This window comes from Salvelinus fontinalis, chromosome 32 (assembly GCF_029448725.1).
Source record: "Salvelinus fontinalis isolate EN_2023a chromosome 32, ASM2944872v1, whole genome shotgun sequence".
Lineage (NCBI taxonomy): Eukaryota > Metazoa > Chordata > Actinopteri > Salmoniformes > Salmonidae > Salvelinus > Salvelinus fontinalis.
The window spans coordinates 19,846,897-19,874,667 of record NC_074696.1 but is presented as its reverse complement, the minus strand read 5'-3'; the positions used below and the strand labels follow the sequence as shown (position 1 = coordinate 19,874,667).

Sequence of the window (27,771 nt, the reverse complement as noted above, 5' to 3'; positions counted from 1 at the left end):
AACTTGTACATAATTTATCACCATCAAGTCTATACCGACTGATAAATTGCTTCACTAAAGGACAACTACAGCTAGGTCTCCATCCAAATGGAGACCGATTTTCATGCAAATATTCTAAAATCCGCATTTAGAAAATATGCGCATTTTCCCACCAGTGGCGCTTACACCAAACGGACTTGTTGCAGAAACAAAATCAGTGCGCGATGACGTGGTGCACACAATGTACTTTATCGCTTTAGTTTATGCACAAAATAAAAATCTAATGTTCAAAGCGTTTCTATTGCATTTTCGACTCTAAAGAGCAATACTATTTGTATTTGTCCAACGGCAGTCAACCATCGATCATCATGTCACCAGAATATGACCCTCGAAATTTATTGGAAAGGCGCATCAAACTCACCACTGTGCACTTTCACCACCCTGTGAAGTGCATAACGCCAGATACCAACCAGATGCATGTTTTGTTTTTCCCGTATGTTTTGCTCGCATTTTAGGTATTTGACATACATGTGCTTTGCTTTTCAACTAGCTAGTTGGAGTCTGTGTGTACTTCCGTTTGTACCACCGAACGGAAAAGCATTAAATATTTAATGCATACGATACACCGAACTCACCGCAGCCTAGTGCGGCATCCCCAATGTAGTGTTGCGGCCTGCTCCATTGACAATGAATGACTTCCGTCGGAACGCAGAGTTTGATCCATCTGGTGGACATGAGGCGTAATTATTTAATCTGTAGCCTAATAAACTACATAGTTTCCCGAGTCTTAGTGGGAGACCACCCAACATTCCAAGTTTACTTCGTTATGATAGATCAATATTTGTGCATAAATATTTGTGCATTTCCAACGCCATTTGTCGCATAATGAATTTTACCGACACAAAAAGATCCCATCATGTTAAACTAATACATTCCGTCTGCATTTATAAAATTGTACCGAAACACCCTGTTTCCATCACAGCTGTCTTGATTTTTGTTTGTATGGTATTACTCGCATTAAAACCTGTGGATGTAAACGTGGTTTATGTTGCACTATATGGTAGTTATCAATAGGCTATGAATAGATTTCAATCACCTCTAAACACAAATGCACATTTGCCACAAAAACTGTTGGGTGAAAAACGGTTAACTTTTCTGTAGAAAATATTGCATGTATTGTTTTTTTATTTAGTTATTATTTTTTTCCTCACAAACCCAAAGTTTGCTTACAAAAAAGAACAAAAATAAAATGTGTACCTATCATTGCATATCATGCTGGCAGTTGAAACTACATGCAAAACAACAAGAAGAACAGCTATGATAATGATCATTACTAAATAAGAAAGGGAAAGAAAAGGGAGGGATGGTCATTTCAAAAGAAACCTTGACAAGTTACAACTGGTATTAAGAAAAGACTATAAAAGGGGTCTTTGCTTCAGTGAAGTATTTTTTTTTTTTTTTACATTAGGCTTTCTCTACGAGCAAGGAAGGAGAACCAAAAACCTCTCTGGATAGGGGAGAGAGAGACTGCATATAAGGCAGAGAAAGGCCTAACCATGATAGTGATCAGTGTGGTGATTCATGAAGAGTTGAGAGGGGGAGGGAAGAGGAAAGAGGGATGGAAGAGGGCCAATGAAGAGGTGAGTATGATCACTGGGCCATGGGGAAGAGATACTGCACAATATTGGACGGACACACACACACACACGGGTCATACATACTAAATACAAAGTCCATCATACAGTTAGAAGCCCTTTCATTGATGGCATGTTTCGTCAATGTGAACCAAACAAAGAGGAACTAAGAACAAATTATGAATTGACCAATCACGGCTGGTGTGAGTCTTTCATACAATTTACAATGAATTATTGTGCGCTAGCTTAGAGTATGGCTTTATAGTTTTTTCTTTTAAAGTCTACACATTAAGACATTACAACAAAAGGGCATGATTCATGTTCTCTTGTAGACCAAACAAGGACCAAGCCTTCCATAGGATTCCTCCCAAATTGCACTATTCCCTATATAGTGAACTACTTTTGATCAGGGCCATATAGGCCGTGGTCAAAAACAGTACATTATATAGGGAACAGTGCCATTTGGGATGCAGATAGAACATAAGACACCCCTATACGGTGTACTTCACAGAGAGACAGAAGACATACAGATTATACAGCAAGGGTTGACAGACACTGAGGAAGTACAGAGAGTTGGTCACTAAAAAGGAGGAAAGTTGGGTCCTGGAGGATTCAGCATTTGGATACCCTGTGTGTGGCTGTCGTGAATGGGCATTAGGTGAGGTATTCTGGGGAACGTATCAGGTGAGTGTGGGTGCCAGGAGGAACTAACGGAGGCAGAAAGAGATGATATGACATGGGAATGAGAGAGAGTTGTCGGGCAGTCCCTTTGGTATCTGACCCAGTGTACTGAATAAAGAACTGTTGTTGTCAGAGAGTCGCTTGTAATTATCATGTCATATACCAGTGTATTGAATGAGCGTGAGGGCACATCCCAAATTGCACCCTATATAGTGTGTAGGTAATATGGTGCCATTTGGGACATATCCTAGGAGGTCCCTTGGCTGTTTGAGCCAGTTCCCCTTATGGATGGTAGCAGGTGGTTGGATCAGTGGTTGGGTGGTCTGGTGGTCAGGCGGATGCTTCCGGAGCCTCAGTCTCCGCTGACCTGCGTGGTGACCTGTCCGTCGGCCGTCTGGTTGGTGGACTGGATGAACATTGGCTGGCTCAGGTCCTGTCCCGCCGGCATCGTCACCTGCTGAATCTGATACAACTGCTGTAAGGACACAGAGGGAAAGGGTGAGAGAGAGGAGGGTGTGTGCATGTGTGTGACAGGAGTGAGAGATGTTAGTCTTACCTGTCCGTCGGTAAACTGGTTGAATTGCTGCTGGCCTTGCTCCGTTTGTGTAATCTGAGAACAAACCAGAGAGAGAGGAGTCAGTCATTCACACAGTGGTTCTCACAGCCACTATTAAAACCTACACCTCTGTTCAAATGCAACTGAAGGCAATGTACAATATAGAAGTCATTATAGAAATACACAATCGTATAATATTTGTATTGGTTACTACATTAACGCCGTTAATGTTATTTTATAAACTAGTATAGTGAGACTACATTACAGAGATGAAGTGTCCACACACATATGATGCGATACTATAGATTGAAAAGGTTCTTGTTCAGTACCTGTACCTGCTGAGTGTTACCCAGCGTCTGGATCTGTCCCTGAACCACCTGTGTGCCAGAGACGGGCTGTGCCAGCCGGATGTACTGCAACTGGCCAGTGTTCAGCTGCACCTGCACACAGCCACCACACGGGGGAGACAAACACCCACTTTAGGCAGAGGAGGTCATAGAAAAACAACACAAACTTCATTATGATCGTTGAGCTAGTTAGTTAGTGTCAACATGGGGGAGAGGAATGTTCAACCAGCTCTCTACAGTGTTGTTTGGAGATTGATCGCCAACTTAAGAAAATGTGTTGTATTTATTTCATTCGAAAATTTGAAATTATTAAACTTTCCAGTTAGGTCACTCAAGGAGAGAATCTCCCCTCCCCCTCTCTTACTGGTATTTGCTGGATCTCGGCGGAGTTGGTGAGGATCTGCTGCATGACCTGCATGGTCTGTCCTGACTGCACCGTCTGGGTCTGGCCCTGGGACGACGCCTGTACTATCTGGACCTGCTGGTCCCCAACCTGCATGGTCATTGGAGCACTCTGGTGGTGGGGGAGGGAGAATGTTAATTCTTAAACAACTGGTGAGAGTGTGGTGACTGTGACCATGTAATGATTGACATTGGGCTGGAAAACCTGGGCCTAATAAGTAGATTACAGTTAGAATGGGACCACAGAGAGAGAGATGACAAGGCAGGGTTGAAAACCCCCTCTCATCCTACAAGCTCATAGACGATGATATGGTGGTGTCAGGCAACCCAGTCTCTCCAGGATTGGCTGAACGGATCTGATGAAAATCCCTAATATGCAACAAAAAAAATCTACCGGCGGTTTTAATGAGCCGGCTGCTGCTGAGAGACAGCAGGGCTCTCTGGGCGGGGGGGGGGGGGGGGGGCTCAGTGAACTAGTGATGCAGCCAAACACAAGCTTCCTCCTAATCTTCCTGATTCAATGTGGAGGGGTGCCCTCCGGGGTGAAATTTCCACTAGGATCAGATCTAGGATCAGCGTTCCCTCCCCCATTGCTAACCATTTAGTGGGGGAAATGCAAAATCGATCAGCGTCCAGGGGCAACTTCACCCTGGGCTGGGAGGGGGTTTCAGATGGGGACGGGGGGCTGAGGAGCGGTGTTTACCGTGATGGGTGTGCCCTGTGACTGGGCTACCTGAACCTGCTGTAACTGTTGCATTGTGGCCCCCTGCAGCACCTGAAGAAGGGAGGGAGGAGGGAGGAGAGAGAGAGGAAGCTTTACAAAGATGACTACGAGCACATGCAGAGCGCACAGGAACACACACACATACAGTAGACAGGTGTCGTCAGATCACACACAACAATGAGCATGTGAGCACAATGAAATGCTGCATAGAGCAGAAGTGATGTGCAGAATTAATGAAGGAATAGCAGCTGTGAAATCCAGGTATAGTGAAGTTAATGAATATAAAGACGTATCCTACAGTAGGAAATGGTAGTTATATTAATATAAAGATGTATCCTACAGTAGGAAATGGTAGTTATATTAATATAAAGATGTATCCTACAGTAGGAAATGGTAGTTATATTAATATAAAGATGTATCCTACAGTAGGAAATGGTAGTTATATTAATATAAAGATGTATCCTACAGTAGGAAATGGTAGTTATATTAATATAAAGATGTATCCTACAGTAGGAAATGGTAGTTATATTAATATAAAGATGTATCATACAGTAGGACATGGTAGTTATATTAATATAAAGATGTATCCTACAGTAGGAAATGGTAGTTATGTTAATATAAAGATGTATCCTACAGTAGGAAATGGTAGTTATATTAATATAAAGATGTATCCTACAGTAGGAAATGGTAGTTATATTAATATAAAGATGTATCCTACAGTAGGAAATGGTAGTTATATTAATATAAAGATGTATCCTACAGTAGGAAATGGTAGTTATATTAATATAAAGATGTATCCTACAGTAGGAAATGGTAGTTATATTAATATAAAGATGTATCCTACAGTAGGAAATGGTAGTTATATTAATATAAAGATGTATCCTACAGTAGGAAATGGTAGTTATATTAATATAAAGATGTATCCTACAGTAGGAAATGGTAGTTATATTAATATAAAGATGTATCCTACAGTAGGAAATGGTAGTTATATTAATATAAAGATGTATCCTACAGTAGGAAATGGTAGTTATATTAATATAAAGATGTATCCTACAGTAGGAAATGGAGGTTTGGTTTTCCAACAGATCAGTCCATTAGGGACTTTGTGACCTGAGAGGGCATGTGACAGAACTGGTGCAACAGTGACGACTAGTGACACAAAGCTCTTTGCAGTCAAGTCTGGAGACACACACGATTTAACATCACTCTCTCTTCACCCTCTTCCCTCGCTCTCAATCTCCAGATAACTCTCGCTTTTAAAAATGACACTTTATCTGCCTGTTCTTCTGATTCCTCCAACCCCCTGGCCTCTTGACTGTTACCCAATAGTGATGCACCCCGGACTAGTCATCTCTTCTAAGGTGCCAGTCATTTGGTTCCCTGCTCTGCGACTAAGTGGACTGCAGCAGCAACAGCAGTAGCAGTAGCAGTAGCATTAACAGTAATATTAACATTAACAGCAGCAGATATTAACAGTAGCAACAGTTCTGCTCCGACTGTGGAACCACGACAGCTCAATGAACTTAAGGCAGCATGGGGGGAGAAAAATAAAATACATTCAAAAAAAGAGCGAGAGAACAAAAAAAGAGAAAAGATAAAGACAGACTAGGGGTGGGGGGGACCAGAGAAGACAGACTAGGGGTGGGGGGGACCAGAGAAGACAGACTAGGGGTGGGGGGGACCAGAGAAGACAGACTAGGGGTGGGGGGGACCAGAGAAGAAGACAGACTGGGGGTGGGGGGGACCAGAGAAGAAGACAGACTAGGGGTGGGGGGGACCAGAGAAGAAGACAGACTAGGGGTGGGGGGGACCAGAGAAGACAGACTAGGGGTGGGGGGGACCAGAGAAGACAGACTAGGGGTGGGGGGGACCAGAGAAGAAGACAGACTAGGGGTGGGGGGGACCAGAGAAGAAGACAGACTAGGGGTGGGGGGGACCAGAGAAGACAGACTAGGGGTGGGGGGGACCAGAGAAGAAGACAGACTAGGGGTGGGGGGGACCAGAGAAGACAGACTAGGGGTGGGGGGGACCAGAGAAGACAGACTAGGGGTGGGGGGGACCAGAGAAAACAGACTAGGGGTGGGGGGGACCAGAGAAGACAGACTAGGGGTGGGGGGGACCAGAGAAGACAGACAGACTAGGGATGGGGGGGACCAGAGAAGACAGACAGACTAGGGATGGGGGGGACCAGAGAAGAAGACAGACTAGGGGTGGGGGGGACCAGAGAAGAAGACAGACTAGGGGTGGGGGGGACCAGAGAAGAAGACAGACTAGGGGTGGGGGGGACCAGAGAAGAAGACAGACTAGGGGTGGGGGGGGACCAGAGAAGAAGACAGACTAGGGGTGGGGGGGGACCAGAGAAGAAGACAGACTAGGGGTGGGGGGGACCAGAGAAGAAGACAGACTAGGGGTGGGGGGGACCAGAGAAGAAGACAGACTAGGGGTGGGGGGGACCAGAGAAGAAGACAGACTAGGGGTGGGGGGGACCAGAGAAGAAGACAGACTAGGGGTGGGGGGGGCCAGAGAAGAAGACAGACTAGGGGTGGGGGGGGACCAGAGAAGAAGACAGACTAGGGGTGGGGGGGGACCAGAGAAGAAGACAGACTAGGGATGAGGGGGTGGGGGTTCCTCCTCTACAGAGAGAAGTACAGTGGAGGGGTGGAGAGCAGTCTCACAGGGACTCCCAGCTATACAAGTAGTGGCCCAGAGCCATTTGATCTGCACACTTCAATCACTCCCCTCTCCACTGTAGGTCCGTAACACATTAAACAGTAACACACTAGGACTGTGTATCAAATGGCACCCTATTCCCTACATAGTGCACTAATTTTGACCAGGCCTGCACCCTATTCCCTACATAGTGCACTACTTTTGACCAGGGCTGCACCCTATTCCCTACATAGTGCACTACTTTTGACCAGATGCAGCCCTAGTGTGTTACTGTTTCATGTGTTACAGACCTCCAGTGGAGAGGGTAGTGACTGAAGTGTGCAGAACAAATGGCTCTGGACCACTGCTTGTATAGCTGGGAGTGTGTGTGTGTTGGGTGTGTACGGGTCAATCATCCCTGCTGGTGGGAAAGAGTTGAAGCCAGAGTGGGGATCGGCTGTGCTTGCCAACGATAATATCAATAAAATCCACTGTTAATGCTGTTATTCTCCCATTCACACTGGACTTCACGGGGTTGTTGACTGGGTGTGTTAGGAGAGCTTGTGTTCTGCCAGGCTGTGTGGTGTGTTATACTTAAGCAACAAGGCCCAAGGGGGTGTGGTATATTAAGCATGACAACATGGAGTGCCTGGATACAGCCCGTACCTTTATTGCTATTGTAAACTGGTTACGTAATTAGAGCAGTAAAAATACATGTTTAGTCATACCCGTGGTATACGGTCGGATACAACATGGTTGTCAGCCAATCAGCATTCAGGGCTGTCACCACCCAGTTTATAATATGCCTTTGCCTACGCTGTATGGCGGTACCTTACTGGTTATTTGCGGTCTGTGTGGTGCGTTGTGTGTGCAGCGCATATGAGTGTGTGTGTGTGTGTGTGTGTGTGTGTGTGTGTGTGTGTGTGTGTCTATTCTCCAGCGTACCTGTCCTTGCTGTGGCTGTGCGATAATGATCTGTCCAGGCTGGATGGTGGTAGTCTGTTGTCCTGTGGCCTGCTGGCCCTGCTGCTGACCCTGCTGCTGACCCTGCACCTGGACCTGTCCTGGCTGCTGAGCCAGGGTGAAGTAGTACTGAACCGGCTCTGCTGGGGCCACTGACTGACGCACCTCCTCCTGTACACACACACACAGGAAGAGAGAGAGACAGGGGGAGAGGGTGAGAATGGAAGACAGAGAGAGAGCGAGAGGAGAATAACAGAGTGAAGGGCAGAAAGAGAAGCATATCAGTCCATTACATCGCCATGAATTATTTTGCTAGCGTAATACAATAAGCGAGAGGCCCGATAAATAACTAATAAGCTCTGGATGGTTGAGTAATGTGATTCTGAATGGAGGTTGTGTCCCAAATGGCACCATAATACCTAGGTAGTGCACTGCTTCTGAACAGGGCCCTATGGGTCTGCCCTACAGGCCTTGGTCAAAACAAGTGCACTTTATAGGGTGCCATTTGGGACACTACCAGAGGATCCATTACTTTCACGTTTTATTAGTCTTATGTACGAGATACACATGGTAAACATCGTCAAACTAAACACTTACTAGCAGCTTCCTTCTCAACAATAAGAAATACAAATAATAGGAACAGAAAGTAAATGCATTATCACTGTGATGATCAACAACATTTTTTACAAGAACACTTCAGACTGAAAGGGATCATTTCTATTCATTAAAAAAAACAAGGCCTTGATACATTATGGAGAATGTTCTAAATCATAAAGTGTGAAAGGAAAGCTAATTTAGTGACACATTGGACATGATCAACCATTAACAAGCCTGTACCCTCTTTGTGCCTAGTTATCATAATATACAGCCCAAAATCAGTTAGAGCAATGCCACGGCAAGGCCTCATCACAAGTACAGGGTAACAGTCCCCTAAAAGCTACTGGTTGGTTGATCTTCCATGGGGTAGCGTAGGAGGTAGCCAATTCGCCCGTCACCAGAAGTGTAAACACCCCTCTCCCAGCTCGATGATGTCACAGCTGAGAGTGTAGGATGTTTACACCCCTGGCCACAGATCTGGTCAACTATATTGATTTATGGATCTACTGATAGAATACCATCATTTTAGGTAGGTCACAACTTAGAAATGCTTGGGAGGCACTGTCTAGTCTAAAACATATACCACCATCAAACTGTAATGTGTCAGAGGGCATCAGTTAACACGGTGGTGATTATGTTGATAGTGATTACAAGCTATGGGGTGGTGGTACTGGTGGTACTGTTGAGGGATGTTGGAGGTAAGGGTCAGCCAGACGCTGCAAACATCCGACTGAAAGCCCTCGCTGACCGAACACCAGCTTCCAGTCAAGGATGTTTACAGCGCCTCCAGGCTGCCAGTAGTGGTACTACACCCTGCCGGGGTCCTGAAATGAAATGCAGATGGACTCTCACACACTACCTGTCGTTTGGGGGGCTTGAGCTCATCCCGGGGCACGATGTCGATGAGGAAGTCAAACTGGTCGAACTTTGTTATCGCCATGGCAATGTCGTTCCTCTGAAACACAGGATAAGAGTTGAAGGTGAACATTAGGCTCCTCATTCAGTATGTGCAGAAACTAGACTAAATATAAAACCGGCTTTCTACTTCTGCCGCTCTCTCCAAATATAGCCTTTTTGAAAACGATTGAAGAAAAGACAGTTTATATAATCTTCTAGGTCAAACCCGAACATTCTGCAGGTTTGTAAACAATACTAAAAGGAGCTCGCTCACAGTGGAACTGTAAAAGCCTACTTCAATCACACCACACAACGTTCACTAGTGATAGTTACATATCGCAATATTATTTTGGACGATATATCAATACTTTGACTCCCAAGTATTGATTAGTAAAAAGTATATATATATATTTATGATATTGTTTTTGCCTAGGTAGCGTTAGCTAGCACTAGTCGGCTGTACCTGCACCAAAACTTCCTGTATTTTCATCCTATATCTTCTTTTTAACTAGTGAGAAGCATCTAAGTATCGTAACAATATCGTATTGTGAGGTCCCTGGCAATTCCCAGCCCGAACATTCAATTTTATTTATTTTTTTTTATTTTATTTTATATAGCCCTTCGTACATCAGATAATATCTCGAAGTGCTGTACAGAAACCCAGCCTAAAACCCCAAACAGCTAGAATGCAGGTGTAGAAGCACGGTGGCTAGGAAAAACTCCCTAGAAAGGCCAAAACCTAGGAAGAAACCTAGAGAGGAACCAGGCTATGAGGGGTGGCCAGTCCTCTTCTGGCTGTGCCGGGTGGAGATTATAACAGAACTATGCCAAGATGTTCAAAAATGTTCATAAGTGACAAGCATGGTCAAATAATAATCATGAATAATTTTCAGTTGGCTTTTCATAGCTGATCATTAAGAGTTGAAAAACAACAGGTCTGGGACAGGAGCGGGTTCCATAACCGCAGGCAGAACAGCTGAAACTGGAATAGCAGCAAGGCCAGGCGGACTGGGGACAGCAAGGAGTCACCACGGGCGGCAGTCCCGACGCATGGTCCTAGGGCCCAGGTCCTCCGAGAGAAAGAAAGAGAGAAGGAGAAAATTAGAGAGAGCCAAGATTTTCAAAATGTTCATAAATGACAAGCATGGTCAAATAATAATCAGGAATAAATCTCAGTTGGCTTTTCATAGCCGATCATTAAGAGTTGAAAACAGCAGGTCTGGGACAGGTAGGGGTTCCATAACCACAGGCAGAAGAGTTGAAACTGGAATAGCAGCAAGGCCAGGCGGACTGGGGGCAGCAAGGAGTCACCACGGCCGGTAGTCCCGACGTATGGTCCTAGGGCTCAGGTCCTCCGAGAGAAAGAGAGAAGGAGAAAATTAGAGAGAGCCAAGATTTTCAAAATGTTCATAAATGACAAGCATGGTCAAATAATAATCAGGAATAAATCTCAGTTGGCTTTTCATAGCCGATCATTAAGAGTTGAAAACAGCAGGTCTGGGACAGGTAGGGGTTTCGTAACCGCAGGCAGAAACAGTTGAAACTGGAATAGCAGCAAGGCCGGGTGGACTGGGGACAGCAAGGTGTCAGCATGCCCGGTAGTCCTGACGTATGGTCCTAGGGCTCAGGTTCTCAGAGAGAAAGAGAGAACGAGAGAATTAGAGAGAGCATACTTAAATTCACACAGGACACTGGATAAGACAGGAGAAGTATTCCAGGTATAACCAACTGACCCTAGCCCCCCGACACATAAACTACTGCAGCATAAATACTGGAGGCTGAGACAGGAGCGGTCAGGAGACACTGTGGCCCCATCCGAAGAAACCCCCGGACAGGGCCAAACAGGAAGGATATAACCCCACCCACTCTGCCAAAGCACAGCCCCCACACCACTAGAGGGATATCCTCAACCACCAACTTACAATCCTGAGACAAGGCCGAGTATAGCCCACAAAGGTCTCCACCACAGCACAACCAAGGGGGGGCGCCAACCCAGACAGGAAGTTCACGTCAGTAACTCAACCCACTCAAGTGACGCACCCCTCCTAGGGACGGCATGAAAGAGCACCAGCAAGCCAGTGACTCAGCCCCAGTAACAGGGTTAGAGGCAGAGAATCCCAGTGGAGAGAGGGGAACCGGCCCTGGAGAGACAGCAAGGGCGGTTCGTTGCTCCAGAGCCTTTCCGTTCACCTTCACACTCCTGGGCCAGACTACACTCAATCATATGACCTACTGAAGAGATAAGTCTTCAGTAAAGACTTAAAGGTTGAGACTGAGTCTGCGTCTCTCACATGGGTAGGCAGACTGTTCCATAAAAATGGAGATCTATAGGAGAAAGCCCTGCCTCCAGCTGTTTGCTTAGAAATTTTAGGGACAATTAGGAGGCCTGCGTCTTGTGACCGTAGCGTACGTGTAGGTATGTACGGCAGGACCAACTCGGAAAGATAGGTAGGAGCAAGCCCATGTAACGCTTTAAAGGTTAACAGTAAAACCTTGAAATCAGCCCTTGCCTTAACGGGAAGCCAGTGTAGGGAAGCTAGCACTGGAGTAATATGATCAAATTTCTTGGTTCTAGTCAGGATTCTAGCAGCCGTATTTAGCACTAACTGAAGTTTATTTAGTGCTTTATCCGGGTAGCCGGAAAGTAGAGCATTGCAGTAGTCTAACCTAGAAGTAACAAATGCATGGATTAATTTTTCTGCATCATTTTTGGACAGAAAATTTCTGATTTTTGCAATGTTACGTAGATGGAAAAAAGCTGTCCTTGAAACAGTCTTGATATGTTCGTCAAAAGAGAGATCAGGGTCAAGAGTAACACCGAGGTCCTTCACAGTTTTATTTGAGACGACTTTACAACCATCAAGATGAATTGTCAGATTTAACAGAAGATCTCTTTGTTTCTTGGGACCTAGAACAAGCATCTCTGTTTTGTCCGAGTTTAAAAGTAGAAAGTTTTCAGCCATCCACTTCCTTATGTCTGAAACACAGGCTTCTAGCGAGGGCAATTTTGGGGCTTCACCATGTTTCATTGAAATGTACAGCTGTGTGTCATCCGCATAGCAGTGAAAGTTAACATTATGTTTTCGAATAACATCCCCAAGAGGTAAAATATATAGTGAAAACAATAGTGGTCCTAAAACGGAACCTTGAGGAACACCGAAATGTACAGTTGATTTGTCAGAGGACAGACCATTCACAGAGACAAACTGATATCTTTCCGACAGGTAAGATCTAAACCAGGCCAGAACTTGTCCGTGTAGACCAATTTGGGTTTCCAGTCTCTCCAAAAGAATGTGGTGATCGATGGTGTCAAAGGCAGCACTAAGGTCTAGTAGCACGAGGACAGATGCAGAGCCTCGGTCTGACGCCATTAAAAGGTCATTTACCACCTTCACAAGTGCAGTCTCAGTGCTATGATGGGGTCTAAAACCAGACTGAAGCATTTCGTATACATTGTTTGTCTTCAGAAAGGCAGTGAGTTGCTGCGCAACAGCTTTTTCTAAAATTTTTGAGAGGAATGGAAGATTCGATATAGGCCGATAGTTTTTTATATTTTCCGGGTCAAGGTTTGGCTTTTTCAAGAGAGGCTTTATCACTGCCACTTTTAGTGAGTTTGGTACACATCCGGTGGATAGAGAGCTGTTTATTATGTTCAACATAGGAGGGCCAAGCACAGGAAGCAGCTCCTTCAGCAGTTTAGTAGGAATAGGATCCAGTATGCAGCTTGAAGGTTTAGAGGCCATGATTATTTTCATCATTGTGTCAAGAGATATAGTACTAAAACACTTAAGTGTCTCTCCCGATCCCAGGCCCTCGCAGAGCTGTGCAGATCCAGGACAGCTAAGCCCTGGAGGAATACGCAGATTCAAAGAGGAGTCCGTAATTTGCTTTCTAATGGTCATGATCTTTTCCTCAAAGAAGTTCATGAATTTATTACTGCTGAAGTGAAAGCCATCCTCTCTTGGGGAATGCTGCTTTTTAGTTAGCTTTGCAACAGTATCAAAAAGAAATTTTGGATTGTTCTTATTTTCCTCGATTAAGTTGGAAAAGTAGGATGATCGAGCAGCAGTGAGGGCTCTTCGGTACTGCACGGTACTGTCTTTCCAAGCTAGTCGGAAGACTTCCAGTTTTGTGTGGCGCCATTTCCGTTCCAATTTCCTGGAAGCTTGCTTCAAAGCTCGGGTATTTTCTGTATACCAGGGAGCTAGTTTCTTATGACAAATGTTTTTCGTTTTTAGGGGTGCAACTGCATCTAGGGTATTGCGCAAGGTTAAATTGAGTTCCTCAGTTAAGTGGTTAACTGATTTTTGTCCTCTGACGTCCTTGGGTAGGCAGAAGGAGTCTGGAAGGGCATCAAGGAATTTTTGTGTTGTCTGAGAATTTATAGCACGACTTTTGATGCTCCTTGGTTGGGGTCTGAGCAGATTATTTGTTGCGATTGCAAACGTAATAAAATGGTGGTCCGATAGTCCAGGATTATGTGGAAAAACATTAAGATCTACAACATTTATTCCATGGGACAAAACTAGGTCCAGAGTATGACTGTGGCAGTGAGTAGGTCCAGAGACATGTTGGACAAAACCCACTGAGTCGATGATGGCTCCGAAAGACTTTTGGAGTGGGTCTGTGGACTTCTCCATGTGAATATTAAAATCACCAAAAATTAGAATATGATCTGCTATGACTACAAGGTCTGATAGGAATTCAGGAAACTCAGAGAGGAACGCTGTATATGGCCCAGGAGGCCTGTAAACAGTAGCTATAAAAAGTGATTGAGTAGGCTGCATAGATTTCATGACTAGAAGCTCAAAAGACGAAAACGCCATTTTTTTTTTTGTAAATTGAAATTTGCTATTGTAGATGTTAGCAACACCTCCGCCTTTGCGGGATGCACGGGGGATATGGTCACTAGTGTAACCAGGAGGTGAGGCCTCATTTAACACAGTAAATTCATCAGGCTTAAGCCATGTTTCAGTCAGGCCAATCACATCAAGATTATGATCAGTGATTAGTTCATTGACTATGACTGCCTTTGAAGTGAGGGATCTAACATTAAGTAACCCGATTTTGAGATGTGAGGTATCACGATCTCTTTCAATAATGGCAGGAATGGAGGAGGTCTTTATCCTAATAAGATTGCTAAGGCGAACACCGCCATGTTTAGTTTTGCCCAACCTAGGTCGAGGCACAGACACAGTCTCAATGGGTATGGCTGAGCTGACTACACTGACTGTGCTATTGGCAGACTCCACTAAGCTGGCAGGTTGGCTAACAGCCTGCTGCCTGGCCTGCACCCTATTTCATTGTGGGGCTAAAGGAGTTAGAGCCCTATCTATGTTGGTAGATAAGATGAGAGCACCCCTCCAGGTAGGATGGAGTCCGTCACTCCTTAGCAGGTCAGGCTTGGTCCTGTTTGTGGGTGAGTCCCAGAAAGAGGGCCAATTATCTACAAATTCTATCTTTTGGGAGGGGCAGAAAACAGTTTTCAACCAGCGATTGAGTGCTGAGACTCTGCTGTAGAGCTCGTCACTCCCCCTAACTGGGAGGGGGCCAGAGACAATTACTCGATGCCGACACATCTTTCTAGCTGATTTACACGCTGAAGCTATGTTGCACTTGGTGACCTCTGACTGTTTCATCCTAACATCGTTGGTGCCGACGTGGATAACAATATCTCTATACTCTCTACACTCGCCAGATTTAGCTTTAGCCAGCACCATCTTAAGATTAGCCTTAACGTCGGTAGCCCTGCCCCCTGGTAAACAGTGTATGATCGCTGGGTGATTCGTTTTAAGTCTAATACTGCGGGTAATGGAGTCGCCAATGACTAGGGTTTTCAATTTGTCAGAGCTAACGGTGGGAGCCTTCGGCGTCTCAGACCCCGTAACGGGAGGAGTAGAGACAAGAGAAGACTCAGACTCAGACTCCGACTCGCTACATAATGGGGAAAACCGGTTGAAAGTTTCTGTCGGCTGAATGAGCGACACCGGTTGAGCATTCCAACAGCATTTCCCTCCAGAAGCCATGAGAAAGTTGTCCGGCTGCGGGGACTGTGCGGGGGGATTTATACTAACGTTACTATCTGTACTTACTGGTGGCACAGACGCTGTTTCTTCCTTTCCTACACTGAAAGTACCCTTGCCTAACGATTGCGTCTGAAGCTGGGCTTGCAGCACAGCTATTTTCGCCGTAAGGCGATCGTTCTCCTGTATATTATGAGTACAGCGACTGCAATTAGAAGACATCATGTTAATGTTACTACTTAGCTTCGGCTGTTGAAGGTGTTGACGAACCATGTCCAGATAAAGCGTCCGGAGTGAAAAGGTTGAATGAGGGAAAAAAGTTGCGATGGAAAAACTAAAAATATAAACGGTAATTAAAAACAGAAACAAAACAAAAAACGTAAAGTTGTCAGCTAGCAAAGTAAAGTAAAGTTCGCAACAAATCGCACAGCAACAAAACGCACAGCAACACGTCTGTAAAAAACACCATGTAAAAAACAGCAGGAATGGCCCACAGTAAGAAACACCAGATGAACAACAATCGGGAGTTGTGACGTATTCTTAGCATCACTGTCCTACTGGGCTCACCCTTCTAGAGAGAGAGAGAGAGAGTGTGTGTGTGTGTGTTTTTCCATTGGATATTAAGTCCCCCCCATCAGTCTATTTATAGTGCTGTGATTAATATCTGGTAACACCGGGTCACATCCACAGTTGTTATATTGATGAGTGTCACCATGGTGACCCTAATCGGCATGCTGTCAGCACAATGGAACTCTGGCGAGAGCCGGAGTGTGTGTGAGAGAGAGATGGAGTGTGATTAAAAGCAGAGCTGTCTTATTAACAACACACACAGACTAGGAGCATACGCCAGACACGTATCACCATCTGTGGTGTAGAAATGTAATTAACATGCCAAATTGGCATTCTATTTCGAGGTTAACAAAGCTCAACCGAATGACGTTTTCACTCTGAATTTATAGGAGTGGGATTTAACTTTGTAATTCAGCCCCACTGTTATGAAGCCATGTTGAAGGACAGAATTTGCCAAGATACTGTGCAAAGCAGTATTCCACACACACACACAGGTATGTGAATAGATGGAGATGAAAGAAGTGGGGTACTCTGTTTAATGTTTCAGTGTGTGACTGACTGGCTGGTCTACCCTCTAACACCCAGGTGTGACTGGCCCTGGCTTTCCAAACCACTCTGATCAACACTCTCCTTCCCTTCTCTCTCTTCTCTCCCACACACTCTCTCACAACCTTTCATTTTGTGTCTCTCCTCCCTCTCTCTTGCCCATTCCCTCACTCATTCTCTCACTTTGGCTCTCCCTCTTTCCCACTCTCGCCATCCCTTTCATCACACCAGGATCCATGTAATTCCCCTGGCTCTGGGATCAGAGAGCAGGCAAAATGGCATTCGAAGTAAAAGTGAGTCACGGGAGCCGAGCTCTGCTTTCACAGTCGACGCTGAGAGAGAAGGAATTTAACAGAGCAGGTCCTCGGGGGATGGCCGTGTGCGGCCTCTACACACATACACACACACACACAATGGGACCAGGTCTTTACACGTGAACTTGGGCCAGCAGACTACATGCGTGAGGTCTTTACACGTGAACTTGGGCCAGCAGACTACATACGTGAGGTCTTTACACGTGAACTTGGGCCAGCAGACTACACGCGTGAGGTCTTTACACGTAAACTTGGGCCAGCAGACTACATGCGTGAGGTCTTTACACGTGAACTTGGGCCAGCAGACTACATACGTGAGGTCTTTACACGTGAACTTGGGCCAGCAGACTACACGCGTGAGGTCTTTACACGTAAACTTGGGCCAGCAGTCTGCATGCGTGAGGTCTTTACACGTGAACTTGGGCCAGCAGTCTGCATGCGTGAGGTCTTTACACGTGAACTTGGGCCAGCAGACTACATGTGTGAGGTCTTTACACGTAAACTTGGGCCAGCAGTCTGCATGCGTGAGGTCTTTACACGTAAACTTGGGCCAGCAGACTACATGTGCTGTCTGTGTGAATGTGTGTGACCTCTATACACACTAGGGAGGGTGTGACTGACCTGTAGGGTGCGTCTCTTGTTGTCTTCAGTGTGGATCCAAGCCCTCAGTGTGAGCTCTGTGATGAAGATCTGAGCTGCCTTGGCAAACAGCACCGGGGCCTCTGCACTGATCATCTATGGAGACATTGAGATGACATGTTAAAACTAAGAGGAAACAGGGAACACACACATACAAACGAAGGAAACAAATACACACAGAGAGAACACACAAACAGGAAACTGACATTGCAACTACTACTACCTCTCACACACTCAGTAACCTACACAGCTAGATAGGGTTGTATAGATCTGTATAGATAGACCGCCCGTATCCCTTACTGCTAAAGGGGAGACACCTAACCTTTTGAAAACCTTTCCACAGAGTGACATTTAGAAGTTGGCCTGGGCGGGAGGTGGTCGGTGAGGCAGGCTGCAGGCTGCAGGCTGAGGAGCTGCTGGGTCATGGCTAGCATCACACCCCTCTCTGCCACACTCTGGGTCATGGCTAGCATCACACCCTCTCTGTCACACTCTGGGACTTGGCTAGATTCACGTCACAATCTTGGTTATGGCTAGCATCACGTCACACTCTTGGTCACGGCTAGCATCACGTCACACTCTTGGTCATGGCTAGCATCACGTCACACTCTTGGTCATGGCTAGCATCACGTCAAACTCTTGGTCATGGCTAGCATCACGCCTCTCTCTGTCACACTCTGGGTCATGGCTAGCATCACGTCACTCTTGGTCATGGCTAGCATCACACCCCTCCCTGTCACACTCTGGGTCATGGCTAGCATCACACCCCTCTCTGTCACACTCTGGGTCATGGCTAGCATCACACCCTCTCTGTCACACTCTGGGTCATGGCTAGCATCACACTCTCTCTGTCACACTCTGGGTCATGGCTAGCATCACACCCTCTCTGCCACACTCTGGGTCATGGCTAGCATCACACCCCTCTCTGTCACACTCTGGGTCATGGCTAGCATCACATCACACTCTTGGTCATGGCTAGCATCACGTCACACTCTTGGTCATGGCTAGCATCACGTCACACTCTTGGTCATGGCTAGCATCACGTCACACTCTTGGCCATGGCTAGCATCACGTCACACTCTTGGCCATGACTAGCATCACGTCACACCCCGGGCCACGGCTAGCATCACGTCACACTCTTGGTCATGGCTAGCATCACACCCTCTCTGTCACACTCTGGGTCATGGCTAGCATCACACCCTCTCTGTCACACTCTGGGTCATGGCTAGCATCACACCCTCTCTGTCACACTCTGGGTCATGGCTAGCATCACACCCTCTCTGTCACACTCTGGGTCATGGCTAGCATCACACCCTCTCTGTCACACTCTGGGTCATGGCTAGCATCACACCCTCTCTGTCACACTCTGGGTCATGGCTAGCATCACACCCTCTCTGTCACACTCTGGGTCATGGCTAGCATCACACCCTCTCTGTCACACTCTGGGTCATGGCTAGCATCACACCCTCTCTGTCACACTCTGGGTCATGGCTAGCATCACACCCTCTCTGTCACACTCTGGGTCATGGCTAGCATCACACCCTCTCTGTCACACTCTGGGTCATGGCTAGCATCACACCCTCTCTGTCACACTCTGGGTCATGGCTAGCATCACACCCTCTCTGTCACACTCTGGGTCATGGCTAGCATCACACCCTCTCTGTCACACTCTGGGTCATGGCTAGCATCACACCCTCTCTGTCACACTCTGGGTCATGGCTAGCAGAAGGGTTCCTGCTAGATGTCCAGTATGTTAGTGATCTGCTGACCTTCCTTCTCACACTTAAGCTGCTACTGCTTATCTCTCTCGGGAGGAGCCCTACTTGGACACGGATACGGACACACACACTCCCCATGCCTGTCCTCTCTGAGCAGAGCAGGAATAGCCCTAAAGGGTGATAAGCTGATGATGGTCTAATGGGATCAGTGTGTATATATCAACATAGAATGTGACGTGGGACTCAACATGGGAGGAGGTACGATTGCAAATAACGTGCTAAGTCAAAATGTTTCCTACACAATGAGCTAATGGATGCTGTGTTCATTTCAGCCAGCCGTGTAGCCACACCTCAGCTCCAAAATACTATATTTTGTTATCTGAGTGGGGTGTTGATGAAGACTTCATCGAGCAATCACAGAAGGCGGGGACCTGCCTCCTACCTTCACATCTTCATCCAGCTTCATGATTTTCTTGATTCGGGCGAGAGGCAACTCCTGCACGCGGAAATCCTTCTGAAACAGAGCCATGGGGTGTTAGGGGCAGGTCATGTGGAAACCACTTGTGAGGTGTGATGTGTGTGCCTTTGTATGTGTGTGCAAGCCCATGTGTGTTATGTGTGTGCGCGCGTGTGCGTTCAATCAGAGGGAGGCCGTGACATACCACCGTGAGGTTCCTGATCTCTTCCATGACGCGGGGCCAGAAGGACTGTAGGCTCTGCTGGGCATCACTGCCCCCGGCGCCAAACGAATCTGCAGACATGCTCACTGTACAGGGGAGAGGCGAGAGGATCAGACAAAAACACAACATCTACCACAGGAACCAACTAAACTACAATCTACCGCAGGAACCAACTAAACTACGATCTACTGCAGGAACAAACTAAACTGACAAGTTGACTGACAATGGCACCCAAAGGCTGCACTGGCCAGAGCTCTAGGAACTCTGTAGGTTAACTTACAATTAGAATACATAGAATTATAAATATAGCGCGGGTCGATTCTATTTCTGTAGCCGCCCATCAATCCTGTGTGTTGACGTGCCTAATGACAGATCGCTGCATGAAGCTGAATGGCTCAATCACATTAGTCGCCTACAGCTCCTGGTCTGTCATGTCACTGTGTGGGGTATTACAGCTCCTGGTCTGTCATGTCACTGTGTGGGGTATTACAGCTCCTGGTCTGTCATGTCACTGTGTGGGGTATTACAGCTCCTAGTCTGTCATGTCACTGTGTGGGGTATTACAGCTCCTGGTCTGTCATGTCACTGTGTGGGGTATTACAGCTCCTGGTCCGTCATGTCACTGTGTGGGGTATTACAGCTCCTGGTCTGTCATGTCACTGTGTGGGGTATTACAGCTCCTGGTCTGTCATGTCACTGTGTGGGGTATTACAGCTCCTGGTCCGTCATGTCACTGTGTGGGGTATTACAGCTCCTGGTCTGTCATGTCACTGTGTGGGGTATTACAGCTCCTGGTCTGTCATGTCACTGTGTGGGGTATTACAGCTCCTGGTCTGTCATGTCACTGTGTGGGGTATTACAGCTCCTGGTCTGTCATGTCACTGTGTGGGGTATTACAGCTCCTGGTCTGTCATGTCACTGTGTGGGGTATTACAGCTCCTGGTCCGTCATGTCACTGTGTGGGGTATTACAGCTCCTGGTCCGTCATGTCACTGTGTGGGGTATTACAGCTCCTGGTCCGCCATGTCACTGTGTGGGGTATTACAGATGCTGGTCCGTCATGTCACTGTGTGGGGTATTACAGCTCCTAGTCTGTCATGTCACTGTGTGGGGTATTACAGCTCCTGGTCTGTCATGTCACTGTGTGGGGTATTATAGCGGACTAAACTCCACTCTATGGTCATGGAAGTTTACACCAATGGAGTGGAACAGAGACCAGTCTGTCATGTGTGGGGTATTAGTGACCCCAAGTCTGACGACAGGCCTGAGTGCCCGATGTGTCTGTGTCACTCCAGGAGCTCAGAGTATCCTAAATAGAGCTGTATTCCAATCCCTCAAATATCAACTCCCCACCGCACTAAAACACCAAAATACATACACACACAACTCATTGTGTAACGTGAGGCCGGAGTCTGGCTCCAAGAACGGGGACACGCCAGGTTACTATGGCATGCCAGGAATTCTGCTGTGAATATTGGCCTGCTTGTCTGAGCCTGCAGTGCTGGAGAGTCTACACAGCTATCTCCCTCCCTTTCTCTTCTTCCCTGGGAAGAATGGGCAGGCGACGAGAGAAAAGGGAAACACTAATAGCTGGGTGTGGTGTGTGTGTGTGTCCATTGGATTAATGCTGGTCAACTGTACATGATGAGACAAAGTGCCAGAGGCTGGAACAGGGGGAGGTAAGAGACAGGCTAGGGCAGGCTGTAGCAGTGCGACAGCTATGCCAACCAGCTATGTGGGTCAGACATGATGATGAGAGGGGGAGAGGGAGAGAAAAGCATGACCACATAAAGACTAGTCCGGTCTCTCAGCCATTGACCACAGCTGAGCTCACGTCCTCCAGCAGCTCAAAACACAGATAGTATGAACATTTTTAAAAACAAGAGCATTCCGTTACATTATTTTCAGATGGAATCAAATAGAATGAAGTCAAGGGACTTGATGAATCAATCACAATGGAGTCAGGGGACTTGATGAATCAATCAGAATGGAGTCAGGAGACTTGATGAATCAATCAGAATGGAGTCAGGGGACTTGATGAATCAATCAGAATCGAGTCAGGTGACTTGATAAATCAACCAGGGCTGATGCTGTGGTGGGCTTAGACAGCAACTGACCTCTAAAAGTGGCTGTGATGAGTTGGGCCTCCCAGTGTCCAGTTTAATTTCAAGGTTGATTAAAGTCCTGTTGCAAATCCCTAACTAGCTTCCTCTTCACCTACAAAACAATCCCAGCACTCCAGAGGGTACAGGTGAAAGTAATGGTGATGATGGGATTTTTAATCTTATGATGGAGTCAGGCTAAGCCTACAATGACAAACCAAATGCCCTCTATGTCCTTGTCTAGTTGACTGTTCCTTTACTTGTACCTGTTCTGGTCTGAGTGACAAAGCAAAGAAACACGTTGTCTGAATAAATAACAGTATAAGGACACGTCTTCTTCCAGGAACACTGTTTTGTTTGTCTATTTTTACAGCTCCAAGGTGGCCCAGCGTTTTGTGATGGATGCAGCAGGAGAGGAAGACATCTGTGTGTGCGTGCGTGCGTGTCTGCACTTTCTCCAACTGGTATCCAGATAAGAAATGATTAGATGATTCACTTAACACCATTACAATTGACTATCAGGCCAATTACCACAGCAACAGTGCAATTTACGCTGTGTGTGTGGGGGGTGGGGGTTAAGAAAGCACACACTTCAATTAACTAGGAGATAAATAAGTAGAGCCTAACCACCCCAGCTGTCTCCGCTTACACCCACCCACCCAACCTCAGCTGACTGAACTACCTACCTCAGGAGTTGGACTTTGCTCTCTCAGATGTGACTAAATTATCCGGCTCTGAGTGACCCTACGACATTCAATATAAACGCCGCAGACCAAAAATCACACGAGGAGGGAGGGGGAGTGAAAGAGGGAAACATGTAACAATTTCAAAGATTTTAGTGAGTTAAAGTTCATATAAGGAAGTCAGTCAATTGAAATACATTCATTAGGCCTTAATCTATGGATTTCACATGGCTGAGAATACAGATATACATCTGTTGGTCACAGATACCATTAAAAAAGGCAGTTGCGTGTATCAGAAAACCAGTCACTATTTGCCTCCTGCAGTCCGACTCTTTCGTATAGAGTTGTTCAGGCTGTTGATTGTGGCCTGTGGAATGTCCCACTCGTCTTTAATGACTGTACGAAGTTGTTGGATATTGGAGGGAACAGGAACACGCGGTCGTAGATGTCATGGAAGAATTGGGACATCAATTTTCAGCTTCCAGAAATTTTGTACAGACTAGAGGTCGACCGATTAATCGGGGACGATTTCAAGTTTTCATAACAATCGGAAATCTGTGTTTTTGGGTGCCGATTTGCCGATTTAAAAAAATAATAATGTACACCTTTATTTAATCTTTATTTAACTAGGCAAGTCAGTGAAGAACACATTCTTATTTTCAATGACGGCCTAGAGGCAGAACGACAGATTTTTAACCTTGTCAGCTCGGGGGATCCAATCTTGCCACCTTATAGTTAACTAGTCCAATGCTCCAACACCTGATTACATTGCACTCCACGAGGAGCCTGCCTGTTAGCGAATGCAGTAAGCTAAGGTAAGTTGCTAGCTAGCATTAAACTTATCTTATAAAAAACAATCAATCAATGACTGTCATTGCTCCAATGTGTACTTAACCATAAACATCAATGCCTTTCTTAAAATCAATACACAAGTATATATTTTTAAACCTGCATATTTAGCTAAAAGAAATCCAGGTTAGCAGGCAATATTAACCAGGTGAAATTGTGTAATTTCTCTTGCGTTCATTGCACGCAGAGTCAGGGTATATGCAACAGTTTGGGCTGCCTGGCTCTTTGCGATCTAATTTGCCAGAATTTTACGTAATTATGACAACATTGAAGGTTGTCCAAAGTAACAGGAATATTTAGACTCATGGATGCCACCGGTTAGATAAAATACGGAACGGAATAAACGTTTTGTTTGAGGTGATAGTTTCCGGATTAGTCAAAGGTATATGGTTTAGAGAGAAATAGTCGACGCATTATAATTCCTGTAATAACTTGCGGCTGAATTTGAAAGGGGTTCCTTCATTATTTTACCGTTCATGTCTTCCATAGAGAATGTCTTGATCTACTTCAAATAAGGTCTGTGTTTTGTGCAGGCTTAAACCGCCTCGACGTTTTGATACCCGTGTAAATCTCACTAGGATAAGGTAACGTTTGTCAACATATTTTCATAAATCCACTCTACAAAAAAATGTATCTTCACTTGATCAGAGTTACCTTGTCCTATGGATATCTACACAGTTATAAAATTGGCACGGTGATGTAAGCCTACACGAAACACAGACCTTATTTTAAGTGAATCTAAAAAATATCCCATGGAACAAATGAAGGAACCGCTTTTCAGATTTTGCTAGAAGGTGTCATGGGAATTATGACTCGCACTTAGGTTGTCAATTCTTACCATGCCCATTATTAAAATAGGATTTCCTGCATATAGAAATTAAAGTTTTTGTTTTCAACATTCATCACAGGTAACTTAAACTAAATTTTTATTCAAACAGTTGAGAGTATTTGTCTCCTAAGCAGACTCTTCAGTATCATTGTCACTTCAGAGCTGTGTGCGTGTGTGTGTATTTATGTATTATATTAAGTTAAAATAAAAGTGTTCATTGTTCATTCAGTATTGTTGCAATTGTCATTTTTACAAAACTGTGTGTGTGTGTATGATATATATATAAATATATATATTTTTTATTTTATTTATTTAATCGTCCGATTAATCGGTATCGGCTTTTTTTGTCCTCCAATAATCGGTATCGGTATCAGCATTGAAAAATCATAATCAGTCGACCTCTAGTACAGACCCTTGCGATATGGGGACATGCATTATCGTGCTGAAACATGAGGTGATGGTGTCAAATGAATGGCACGACAATGGCCTTAGGATCTCGTCACGGTATCTCTGTGCATTAAAATTGCCATCGATAAAATGCAATTGTGTTTGTTGTCCGTAGCTTATGCTTGCCGATAACAAAACCCACCACCGGGCACTCTATTCACAACATTGACATCACCAAACCGCTCACCCACATGACACCACAAACGCTGTCTGCCATCTACCCAGGAGAGTTCAAACCAGGATTCATCTATGAAGAGCACATTTCTCCAGCAGGCCAGTGGCCATCAAAGGTGAGCATTTGCCCACTGAAGTCGGTTACGAAGCCGAACTGCAATCAGATCAAGACCCTGGTGAGGGCTAAAAGCATGCAGATGAGCTTCCTCAGACAGTTTGAAAGTTTGTGCAGAAATTCTTATTTGTGGAAGTTGTGGAAACCCACAGTTTCATCAGCTTTCTAAATAACTGGTCTTAAACGATCCCGCAGGTGAAGAAGCCGGATTTGGAGGTCCTGGGCTGGCGTGGTTACATGTAGTCTATGGTTGTGATGCCGGCTGGACGTACTGCAAGACGTGTGTGCCAAAACTACACATTTTAGAGGGGTGCTCCACTGTGCTGTGTTCCACTGTGCGGTTTACTTCTCTGCAGTTCTGTTGCCTTTCAGTGGTGTGAGTGAGTGAGTGAGTGAGTGAGTGAGTGAGTGAGTGAGTGAGTGAGTGAGTGAGTGAGTGAGTGAGTGAGTGAGTGAGTGCAATGGCAGTGTTGGGTTTCTCCTGACCTGCGCTATGTGCCTGTGCTTCGTCGGCAGCGCTGACCATCCCAACGCCTCTCTCAAGTCAATGGTGTTCAGCAGCAGTAAGCAGCAGGATCTGCTGAATCAGCAGCATTGTTTCCTGCCAGCCCCAGCCTCTCTGCTGCTCTCCCCTGGCAGGTCGGCCACAGACACGCTCACAACAGCTTCAGGGCTCAGGTCCAAACTGTCAATGACATTCCCTTACCTGGGTACTTATAGACTGAACTAGCACTACATCGGAAAGAACTGGATAGGTGCAAGGAAAATGGTGGAAACTTTCCATCTAGTCCTCTCAAATCTCTTGACTAGAGGTGATATAATTTGACCAACATCAGTTCAATTTAATTCCATTCCGTATGTTTTTTTTAATGAGCTCAATGCGCACATTGTACAATTTCTCTAGAGATAAATTAGATCACGCCTGAACTGTGCGATGTAGTAGGGCGTTGTAGTTTCCAATAGGCCAATTTTCAACATAGTTGAGCGCAGAAAACGACTAATAATCCTTTGACGCCTGCTACATACAGTGCCTTCGTAAAGTATTCAGACCCCTTGACTTTTTCCACATTTTGTTACATCACAGCCTTATTCTAAAATGTGTAAAATTATTTTTGCACCTCAATCTACACACAATACCCAATAATGACAAAGCAAAAACAGGTTTTTAGAAATGTTTGCAAATGTGTAATTTTTTTTTTTTAAATAAAAAATATTTACATAAGGATTCAGACTCTTTGCTATGAGAGTTGAAATTGAGCTCAGGTGCATCCTGTTTCCATTTATCATCCTTGAGATGTTTCTACAACTTGATTGGAGTCCACCTGTGGTAAATTCAATTGATTGGACATGATTTAGAAAGGCACACAACCTGTCTACAGAAGGTCCCACAGTTGACAGTGCATGTCAGATCAAAAACCAAGTCATGACCAAGGACCCAATGGTCACTCTGACAGCACTCTAGAGTTCCTCTGTGGAGATGGGAGAAACTTCCAGAAGGACAACCAACTCTGCAGCACTCTACCAATCAGGCCTTTATGGTAGAGTGGCCAGACGGAAGCCACTCCTCAGTAAAGAAGGCACGACAGCCTGCTTGGAGTTTGCCAAAAGGCACCTAAAAACTCTCAGACCATGAGAAACAAGATTCTCTGGTCTGATGAAACCAAGATCGAACTCTTTGGCCTGAATGCCAAGCGTCACGTCTGGAAGAAACCTGGCACCATCCCTACGGCGAAGCATGGTGGTGGCAGCATCATCCTGTGGGGATGTTTTTCAGCGGCAGGGACTGGGAGACTAGTCAGAATCAGGGGAAAGATGAACGGAGCAAAGTAGAGAGAACCTTGATGAAAACCTGCTCCAGAGCGCTCAGGACCTTAGACTGGGGCCAAGGTTCCCCTTCCAACAGGAAAATGACCCTAAGCCCACAGCCAAGACAACGCAGGAGTGGCTTCGGGACAAGTCTCTGAATGTCCTTGAGTGGACCAGCCAGAGCCCTGACTTGAACCGATCGAACATCCCTGGAGAGACCAGAAAATAGCTGTGCAGCAACGCTCCCCATCCAACCTGACAGAGCTTGAGAGGATCTGAAGAGAAGAATGGGAGAAACTCCCCAAATACAGTTGCGCCAAGCTTGTAGCGTCATACCCAAGAATACTTATTTACTTTGAAGAACTACTAAAATAGTGATTGTCAGACACCATAAGCAGCAGCTCTATAGAGATTAGATGTCTTGGAATTAAATAATGAAGTCATCAAAACAAATTAAGTAATATACCCAACTGAAATATTTTATTAAAGTAATGTGAATAATTGATGGTTAATAAGTAGTAAATGGGGAGTCACTACCATCATGGGACTTTTATTAATTGTTTTATTCTGTGGTGTTACATCATTCAACCCACATAATGCATAGCGCATTGAATGTTTAAAAAATAATCAACATTTTGTAGTAATCTAAACAAAAGCGGCCCCAAAAAGCACTAATCGCTCAGTACTACCATATTGATTGTACCTGTACTGTCCTTTCAGAATCCCCAAGGTGGAAGCCAAAGGCTTAGTTGGTAGAGCATGGCGCTTGCAACGCCAGGGTTGTGGGTTCAATTCCCACGGGGGGACCAGGATGAATATGTATGAACTTTCCAATTTGTAAGTCGCC

General features: G+C 45.6%; 1 protein-coding gene across 5 annotated transcripts in view; it reads right to left on the bottom strand.

Annotated features, from left to right (window-relative positions):
- Positions 1–1,146: 1,146 nt before the first annotated feature.
- LOC129830863 (nuclear transcription factor Y subunit gamma-like) overlaps positions 1,147–27,771 on the bottom strand; it is a 45,448-nt gene continuing 18,823 nt past the window's right edge. For 2 of the 5 annotated variants that reach the window (XM_055893669.1, XM_055893671.1), the window contains exons 2-11: positions 19,902–20,005; positions 19,682–19,753; positions 17,504–17,617; positions 9,392–9,487; positions 7,918–8,106; positions 4,303–4,374; positions 3,562–3,711; positions 3,180–3,290; positions 2,851–2,904; positions 1,147–2,769 (exon numbers count right to left, since the gene is read on the bottom strand). In XM_055893669.1, the coding sequence (XP_055749644.1) occupies positions 2,647–2,769; positions 2,851–2,904; positions 3,180–3,290; positions 3,562–3,711; positions 4,303–4,374; positions 7,918–8,106; positions 9,392–9,487; positions 17,504–17,617; positions 19,682–19,753; positions 19,902–20,005 (1,085 nt within the window). In that variant the 3' untranslated portion in view covers positions 1,147–2,646. The remainder of the gene's footprint in view (positions 2,770–2,850; positions 2,905–3,179; positions 3,291–3,561; positions 3,712–4,302; positions 4,375–7,917; positions 8,107–9,391; positions 9,488–17,503; positions 17,618–19,681; positions 19,754–19,901; positions 20,006–27,771) is intronic. The other 3 variants (XM_055893670.1, XM_055893672.1, XM_055893673.1) reach the window with 3 other exon arrangements.